The 10,165-nt window shown below is 32.6% G+C and overlaps 2 protein-coding genes across 2 annotated transcripts; both read left to right on the forward strand.

Annotated features, from left to right (window-relative positions):
- The first annotated feature begins 7,498 nt into the window (after nt 1-7,498).
- LOC112512944 (zinc finger MYM-type protein 1-like) lies at nt 7,499-8,149 on the forward strand. The gene is made up of 2 exons (XM_025119070.1): nt 7,499-7,573; nt 7,664-8,149. Exons 1-2 carry the CDS (start codon nt 7,499-7,501, stop codon nt 8,147-8,149), a joined length of 561 nt encoding a protein of 186 aa, XP_024974838.1.
- Nucleotides 8,150-8,282: 133 nt separating this feature from the next.
- Nucleotides 8,283-8,930, forward strand: LOC112512945. Its single transcript, XM_025119071.1, has one exon. The coding sequence runs from the start codon at nt 8,283-8,285 to the stop codon at nt 8,928-8,930; it is 648 nt and encodes a 215-aa protein (XP_024974839.1).
- Nucleotides 8,931-10,165: the final 1,235 nt, after the last annotated feature.

Genomic DNA, 10,165 nt, shown 5'->3' on the forward strand with positions numbered 1-10,165 from the left:
CTCATAATAAATATAACTATATACTTCTTAAAATTGCTATTTATATAACCTTAAAAAATGATTTTATATGAACTTTAATAATTTTGTATTAATTTTCATTTATTTATCAATATTTTGGTTTTGTATTTATTTATTTAGTTATTTTTATTTTCAATGTAACATTCATTTTTAGTTAAAAAGTTAAAAAAACAATAAAGTCAACTTATTCTTTCTCAAAGCTCCTTAATGGTCAATACCACCTTATCTATATTACCTTATAATTTTTTTCCATAAAAGTCTTAAAAACAATCCAAATACATAAGATACTACTTTTTTTATACACGAAGTTTTAAAATCTCTTATTTACAAGTTAACAAGTGTGTAAGTAGTTAATTCTTTTTTGTATTTCCACATGCTTCCAACCTTTTGGATTCTCAAGACTCCTATTCAGATTTCTTTTATCCCCTTTTGCTGATAAACCAGCGACTCATTGCCAACACCTCTGCATGCATTCTTTGCTCCCAAGAACACTTTTCTTAAAAAGACTGTTCATGTTCTCGATCATTCCAACTCCCGAACTGGCGTTTCCCTGTAAATCTCCAATCCCTCTCTTGCTTTTTCTTCATAATCCTGGTTCAATTCTTAATGATGAAGAGGCAAAAGAGCATTACCCCTAATCGTCACCACAACCTTCAATCCTCATCGACGAAGCCAGGAAGGAATTTTATTAGGATCATCGTAAGTATTTCAAGTTCAAGTTATCAACTCTATATTTTTCGATCTTTAGCCATTCCGTTGTAAATTGTGAAACTTGTTTTTTAGCTTTATATTCTTCTATCTTCAACCATTCTTATGTAAGGTGTAAAACATGTTTGGATTGATAGAATCTAGGTCAAAACTGAAAACTTGTACACTATATGAGTTTTGCTTGGGTAGAACGCTTGGAATATGCAGTGGGCAAAAGGGTTTTCAATCTTTTGGGGTTTCCAAATGTTGGAAAAAGGAAATCGAAAGGGTTTAGAGCGATGTTGTAGTCTGGTTAAGGATTTTGGAAAAAGGAAAACCATGAAAACAAGTGGCGCAACCATGCTAAATTAGGGCTCGATCATCTCTCATCTACTCATTCCAATCGAGATAGTTTCCTTCTTCTGGTTATCTCATACGATTGTTTATCTTCCTTCCCCTTCTTCCAGTTCTTATTTTCATTTTCATCTTCTGTGTTCTTTTTGTTCTATAGCCTCTTTCTTACCATGAAAATGGGTTAGGGCTGTTTAGATTTGCAATGACTTTTGGTTTTTCTCCAAAGCTTCATTTGGAATTGAGTTTTATGTTGTTTAGATACTTTGGAACTTTGAAGTTGATTAGATTTATTGGTCTTTAACAACTAATTGGATCAGCTTTATGAATTGTTTGAAAATTTCGTTGAATCTTTTACTCAAAGAGTTTAACTTTTTTACTTTGAAATAAATCTACTTCCAATGGGTATGTTTTAATTTCGGGTTTTTGAGGAATGTAACAGTCTTTTTGTGTCTAAGGTTTCGAGATTATGCAATTGATTTCCATTATTTCTCTGTTTATTTCAATATATCACTTGAATCAGTGTGGTTTGACAGATGGGTATGTAACCAGTCTATTCTCTGCTGATAAGGAGTGCTTGGCAGTTTATACTTTTTGTTGGTCTTAGGAATGATTATTCTTATGGATACTTTTTTGTTTATTTGTTTCAAACTTGTGTGACTGGGCATTCTTTTTAAGTTAGGCTGCTAACTTTCTTTGAAGCTAGTGCCTTTAATTGCATGATCTGAGTTTCTAGATACTGTTGAAGCCACGGGCTTCAATAAATAACAATGGATTTTGCTGAACCATAATGTTCTAAACCATATTTTGGTGGTGCAAGAGACTAAGATGTGCACTTTACTATATTTGTGTTCGTATATACCATTTTATGGAGCAGAACTAATTTATTTTGATACTAAAAATTTCTTCTGGAAGTGTAGAGACATTTTCCAATATTGCTCAACAATAAGAATATGTATCTTAATAGTTCAAGTGAAGCAGATGTAGATGGAAAAGGTTACTTCCATGAACCGAATCGGAAGAAAGAGGTGCTGATGAAGTGGAATGAGACCAGGAAGCATTGCTGCTATATGACCATGTTTCCCAACTGGTAACCCTTCACTATGAGGACCTTGATAACCAACATAAAGAACATCTGGACCGAACGAGATTGCTTTGAATAGTTCAAGAGGCCTTGATGAAAAATTACACATAACATAGTATTAGGGATTGCGAAAATTAAATAGAACCATTAAGGTTATTTGGGCTGACTTGAGAAAGAGCAAAAATGGTTACTGTAGTAATATTTTTTGTAAATGCAGTTGGTACATTTTAGAGCATATGATTCGATAATATTCATAGTTACTGCTGATGTTGGCAAACCGACATAAAGATGGAAGTTGTAATTAGGAAAACTGCATCGAGAAGGTAATATTGATTCATATATATATATATATATATATATATATATATGATGTTATTTTAGATGTTTCCAACCCAAGCAACTAATGAAAAGTAAATTTCTTTTGTGGGTTTTTGATGTTTTGTAGGATTATTCAAGATTTGGTGTCATTGGAGATGATTGAATTGGTTTTGCAAGCTATGTTGAGGTCTCACAACTTTCTTCTTTATCTCATCCTTCATTTATTTTATTTGTTCAAGTGGATTTATCAAGTTTAATAGGTGTGTTTATTTTCTGAGTTAGGTATTAATCCAAAGTGCGTAGGGTTCCTTCAGGTAGTGGTGAAACTTAGATTTCAAATGTTTTAGTTTTCCCTCTTTAAAACTTTTTCAAATATTATATCTACACTTCTACATGTTAGAGGGAGATTGATGGAAATGCCAATACAACTATAAAGCTACCCTGATTGAAGCATGAGGATGCAATTTTGCAACAATGTTTTAAGTAAGTTTGTTTCATTGTTGCAATAACTTTGTTTCATTTTTTTTTCAAAAAACAGATACATATGCCTAATGAATATTGTTGCAGATCACTATGCCTTTATTACTTCAATTATTGTTGCTTTAGTTAGATGACACTGAAGAACCTCTACATACCAGGGACTGTTTACCCAAACACTTAACTCGGTAAGCGCTTGCCTGTAAAATTCAAACATTATCATTTATCATTTGCCTTACCGGTTAAGAATTTAGTCCATCAAAACAGCATCTTATGCAAAAATCTAAGCGCTAACGGGGTAAGATTCATCACTCTCATTTACCAGATAAGACCCTTATATTAGCAATGCTTAAAGAAAATGATATTAAATCATTTTCTACGTGTGCAATCACTGCATATTACGTGTCTCACCTGATGCTGCATATATAAAACTTCATATTTTCCATTTCAAAGATGGAGAATTTTCACTTTAGCCTTTTAAATTAGAATTTAGTCGTCTTGGGGTGGGCTTACTACTTAGATGCTTTCATATTGCCTTACCAATATGGAGGTTGGACAACCACATGGGAAGGAATCGGTGGAAGAATCACATTTGGTAAGCGGTTTTTGGGATCACCTTGTTAGTTGGGATGGTCCTTGTTTTCATATTATATTCAAGGAAATAGTAAAGCAAGCTTAGTTGTGAGATGGGTTTTGCAAACACTTTAAGAAGCTATTTGAGGGATTGCCATGATCCTGCTGTTATTATATCCAATGCTTAAACAAATGCACATGTAAAGTAACCGATTGATAATAAGTTTAGTTTTCTATACATTATATTATAAAAGTTGTTATATGATTATAAGGATTATTAAAATTTAACATTCATAATATGTAAAAAAAAAGCACTTATATGAGGAGAATTCTTTGTTGACATTGGTGGGTTACAAGCTCACTTGTGAGAAATTAAAATGGTTGAGATTTTTTTAACCCACCTTCATTTCATATTGAGGATATTGGGATTAAGAAGACTGATTTTTACTCATGGATTTGGTCTATAAGCTGTTACTTTACTGTCGATTTTCCAACCATGATATGAACTTTTTTTTTGTTCTGAATATCTTTATTTTAAATGTTATTTTCTAACTTTATCACTACTTGCTTTTGTTCTTGAAGGTTTTTGTTATAACTTAGAAGCCTAGATTCTATATTTCTACTTCAAGAGGTTTCAAGCCAAGTTGTAGAGGTTTAACCACAAGGCTGGTGCCTGATTGGTTTTAGCTTGGCTCCAAAGGTCAAAAGTACCAGGGAATCCCAGATTCAAATCTAATGAGGAATAAAAATCTCCTTGTGGTCACGGAGGTTCAAATGCAGTGACTCCGGGCTATTTGTAAAGCAGGTGGTCGTTCTGGGATTAGTCGGCTCGCATAGCGGGTTGGATATCCGGGTTAATAAAAAAAAAGCCAAGTTTTAGAGTAGAGTTATGGATGTCTCTATACTATTTGTTTATCATTTTGTATAATTTGTGCTCTCTTTGATCTTCTATTATCTTGTCTTTTGGTTTATCCATGCAAAAAACAGAGTACCTTCTTGCTTTAGGCATCAAACTAAATTATCCTAAGTTGTTGACTGTGTTTTGGATGACACGGTTTCAAGGAAGTTTTTAGTATTTAGTTGTAGTTGGATTGATAATCATGCAAATGATTATTCATTTAATATGTTTTAATAGTATTGGTTATATTTTAGTTGTTATCTTTTGTTTTAGAAGCGTGCTTTATTTTTAATCACTTAATTTTTCATCTATGACAGGTCTTACATAGAAGGTCTTTGGGTCTATCATGTGAAAAAAAAATATTGGAGTTCAAACATTGATTCTTTTTGGTTTTGAAATGAATGAAATTTGATCTTGTTGCCATCACGTTCGGTTACTTATAAACATGTTGAAATATTGATGATGGGACCTTGAACTTAACGATGATAATTTGAACTCAACGTGTTACCCTTACTTTTGATGTACAAAGAATTTAGGTGATATGGATAAAATTATGGACTTAAACCATCACAACGTGAAAGATCTAGTGTGCACTCATGCAGGGTTGATTGAAGAATTGACTTTTCGGCATGTTTCTTCAAATTGGTAGAAACAAATCAGTCTATACTTCAAGTGGTTTTGCAAAGTATTCAATTATGTTACACATTTGTTGCACTTGTATTTTTTTTAACACCTACATTCAAATGTCTGCATAGTATGGACACACATACCATGCGTCTAACAAGCTTTGACATGTAAGGAAATATGTTTTTGTTAGATTTCATGTTGTTGAACCTGTATAATTTTTCCTCTAAATATGTTAGAACCTCATTTCTCTCTTTAAGGCCTCTTTTAGAAAGTAATTTTATGGGTTTCACACGTTCCTACAGTTTTTTTTATATCAATAGCACCATTTTTCTTGTATTTATTTTCATTTTTTTCGTAAAATATTACTTCTCGCCGCATTGCATGAGTATACAACTAGTAAATAATAAAGTCAATTGACTAGAAAGAGAACATTAATTGAAAAAGGATGAAATAATAATAAAAAAAATTGCTTTGGGATGAGAGAAAGAGAGAGAACATTATTTGAAAAGGTCAAAATAGCAACACCCTTAAATAAACAAAAACTTTGTTTTAGACCCCAAAATAATGATTTTGAAAGTTGGTTCTCCAAAACAAAAATCAAGTCAAACTTAGTTCAAACGTAGTTTTCCCTTTTATTAATAAAAGTTATGGAAAATGACCAAAATGCCATGGGCGGACCTGGTCTAGTGGCATGGGTGGCACGTGCCACCGTATTATTTAGCCACCGAAGGGTAAAGTTTTTAGGTTTGTTAACGGTGCTACCGTATCGTTTTGAAAGGTGCTACCGTATTTTTTTTTTTTGAAAATCAAACAGTGCAACTTAAGTCTAAAACCCAAACAAAATAAAGCCCAAATAGATTAGATAAGTAAGCCCAACAAATAGATTATTCTAATAAGATAAGTTTAGTAAGCCCAGCCCAAATAAAAGAAAACTGCAGTCTAAGATTAAAGCCCTAAGGCCTAAAGCAGTAAACAGTAAAGCCCTAAAAGTTACCTGGTGCGAGTGTGAGTGAGACGACGATCTAGTGAGAGTGCGAGTGAGCGAGTGTGTGAGTGACAACGACTAGCCGACAGCGAGAATCGATTCGATTCATCGATTTGGACGAGTCATGAAGACTCGGTACTGAGTCACTCGGCTTTCGCTCAGACAATTCTTGAAGAGTTGAAGACTCACTCGAACGATTCTCATTTGATGAGTTGATGATTTGATCTCTATTTTCAGATTTACCCATTTTAGGTATCCATTTTTACTCTTAATCTTAGACTTTTAGTTGATTACTTACTTGAATAGTGATTACTTAAGTTAATTTTTGATGATGAATTGATGATTGAATAAAATTGAATTGTTGACTGTGACACTGTGTTAACTGAATACTGACTACTGAGTTACAAAATACAAATTGATCAATTCATTAGTTGATTACTTAGTTTAGTTGATGATGTTTAGTTTTCAGATGTTGATTAGATTTACTAATTTACATTACTCATTACAGATTACTTATTATTGCTTTCATTACTTAGATTTACATAACTCATTCATTATGGAAAAATATTTAAAACGAAAAGCTTCATCATCAATCGGTAATAATGATGCATCCAACAATGTGATTGATATTAACGATCTTCCTTGGGATCCATCAGAGAGACCAAAAATTATAAATTATAACCCAAATCAAAGAGACGAAATTAGATGGAAATACTTGGTAAGGGGTCCTTGTCAACCACGAGGTCACATTTTTCCAACCAAAGTTATAGGGGCTAAAGGAAGACGGTTTGTTGTTACTTGGTTTGATCAATTTCAGTGGTTGGAATACAGTGTAAAAGTAGATAGAGCATATTGTTTGCCTTGTTACTTGTTTAGAAACCAAGGTGGGAATCATGGGATAGATGCATTTGTGGCGGAGGGATTCAATAGTTGGAGTAAAAAAGATAGACTTACGCTTCATGAGGGTGAGGTTAATGGTTTTCACCATAAAGCACTTAAAAAATGTGAAGATTTGGTTAACCAAAACCAATCAATTGATGTTGCCCTTCGTAAACAAACAGAACTCATGAAGACCGAGTACCACATGCGATTGAATGCTTCCATTGAAGTTTGCGGATATTTGTTGGAGAATGCTTTACCATTTCGTGGCAACAATGAGTCGGAAAAGTTTATGTACAAAGGGCTTTTCTTGGGGACTTTAAAGTTAATCGGAAGAACAAATGGGGAGATTGAAAAGGTTATATTACAAAATGCCCCGAAGAACAATCAATTGACATCTCCAAAGATTCAAAAAGATCTTGTTACTTGCTTTGCAGAAGAGGTGTTGAAAGGCGTTATTGGGGACATTGGTGATGATGTGTTTGCTTTGTTGGTGGATGAGTCTAGTGATGTCTCTAGAAAAGAACAAATGGCCGTGGTTTTGAGGTTTGTTGACAAAGTTGGAGTTGTTTAAGAAAGATTTGTCGGCATTGTTCATGCCATGGATACATCTGCTGTAAGTCTTAAATTTGCCCTGGATGCTTTATTTGCAAAACATGGATTGAGTTTCACAAAGGTAAAAAGGTTTCTTAATAATTCATTTGCTTTAAGTCTTAATTATATCATTGAATATTTGGCTAAATAGCTTAATTTATCTTTAAAGTAGGTTAGAGGACAAGGTTATGATGGTGCTAGCAACATGAGTGGTAAGTTCAATGGGTTGAAAGCTTTGATTTTGAGTGATAATGACTCGACATTTTGTATATATTGTTTTACTCATCAACTTCAGTTAGTAGTTGTGGCGGTTGCAAAAAAACACGAAGGTATTAAGGACTTCTTTGATTTGCTTGCGTTGGTTGTTACTGTTGTAAACTCTTATTGCGAACGAAAAAATATGCTACGAGAAAGTCACAAAGAGAGAATTCAAGAAGAAATTGGAAATAACGAAATTGAGACTGAGAAGGGGTTAAACCAAGAGATTTCCCTCGTCCGAGCTGGAGATACACGATGGAATTCTCATCTTAAAACAACCGTGAGTTTGATTGCTTTGTTTCCAGAGGTTATACAGGTGTTTGAATATGTCGAAGATGATGGTGATAATGGAGCTAGTTGGCTTCAAGCAAGAGATCTTTTTATACTTAAAGACATTTGAATTTGTGTTTTATATGCACTTGATATCAACGATCTTCGAATTAACAAATTCATTGTCTCAATGTCTTTAAAGGAAAGATGAAGACATCTTGGAAGCTATTGATTTGATAGGAACAACCAAAGGTCAATTACAAATGTTGAGGGAAAATGGATTTGATCAAGTTTTGGAGAAATGCTACTCTTTATGTGATAAACATAAGATTGTGAAGTTGGATATGGCTGAAGCTTATGTTAATACAAGAAATTCAAGGAAAAGGATGAACATTACCAATCAACATTATTATAACTATGATATATTCAACACTGTTTTGGATATTCAGATCCGAGAGTTTGGTGATCGTTTTGGTGAGATAAGCACCGACTTGCTTCAAAATATGGCAGCTTTGAATCCACGCAATTCGTTTTCTCAGTTTAACAAATCAAGCCTATTGAAGTTGAGTCAGATGTATCCCCGATATTTTGAAGACAAGGAAATGATTATTCTTGAGCACGAACTTGATATCTACTATAATTCTGTTTATAATGATGTCAGACAAGGAAATGATTATTCTCATCCTTTAGTCTATCGGTTATTGAAACTAACACTGGTTTTACCTGTTGCAACTGCTACGGTTGAAAGATGCTTTTCGGCGATGAAGCTTGTCAAGACAGATTTATGTAATCGAATTGGTGATGATCTTTTGAATTATGCCCTCATTTGCGCCATAGAAAATGAAGCTCTTAGTAATGTTAAAAACGAAGATGTTATCGATCGTTTCGAAAAGATGAAGACACGCCGATGACAAATTTAGGAGTTGTTTCTCAATTCTATAAAAACCATACTTTTTGTAATTATTTTGGGTATATATTGACCGTTTTCAAAAGATGAAGACGCGTCGGGTACAAGTTTAGGAGTTGTTTATCGGTATTATAAAAACCATATTTTTTTGTAATTATTTATAGATGTATATTATATTATATTAATTATATGGTGCTACCGTATGAAATTTTTTTTGGGTCCATCCCTGCAAAATGCTCTTCACATGGCTAGCACACGAGACACATAAGAATTATGTTTAATCATAATTTACTTGCATATTTGTTGCAAAAAAATTTCGTCACCATGCAACTAGAGATGTTTGCGGTCCGGTTTGGACAGTTTAATCCCCCAAACTATAAACAAAACCAAAAGGGTGGTTTAAAAAGATTGTCTGAATCTATTGTGCTTTAAACTGAAAAAACATAACATTCATCTCCAAATGAAATTCTATCATTGTAACATATTAAGAAAGAGTTTATTTTAACTTTAAAAGTTTAAAACGATGATGATGAACTTTAATATGTAGTGAGATAGGATGGAAACCCAACTGATTTATACTGATTTACATAGAGTGTTACCTAAAATAGTCAACACTGTGACCCCAAAGGATGTTAATATGTATGTATGTATGTATGTATGTATGTATGTATGTATGTATGTATGTATGTATGTATGTATGTATGTATGTATGTATATTAAAGGTACTAGAAAGGTACTCGCTCAATACAGCAAGATACATCTCGATTGTAATGTTTCATTTTATTTTTTGACTCTGTCGATATAATATGGTTTTATGTTGTTTTGAGAAAACGACAATTTTTTATTATGAATAGAATATAAATTTGAAAATATCATAAAAAATTGAAAAAAAGAATATATCAATATCAATATCAAATTAACTATTTAAAAGTTCTCATGTTTTTCTTTGTGTAATTTCTTTGATTTTTTCTATTATAATTTAATTTAGATTTAATAACGAATAATTTATTTTATATTTAATAATATATATTTTTTATAAAAATAATAATTAAGATGTTTATTAACTTATTCTGATGTGGTGCAAGTAATAAGGAGTTTTTTTAGTGTTTGGATGGAGAGAAAGAAAAAGAAATACTTATACCGGGTTGGCACCGGTAATAAGAAGTTTTTGATAAGTTACTCTCTTCTAACTTATTTAAATTATTCTGGTACGATACTGATAATAAAGAGTTTTTAGTG

This window comes from Cynara cardunculus (assembly GCF_001531365.2).
Source record: "Cynara cardunculus var. scolymus isolate 2C chromosome LG 5, CcrdV1, whole genome shotgun sequence".
In the NCBI taxonomy this organism is placed as follows: domain Eukaryota; kingdom Viridiplantae; phylum Streptophyta; class Magnoliopsida; order Asterales; family Asteraceae; genus Cynara; species Cynara cardunculus.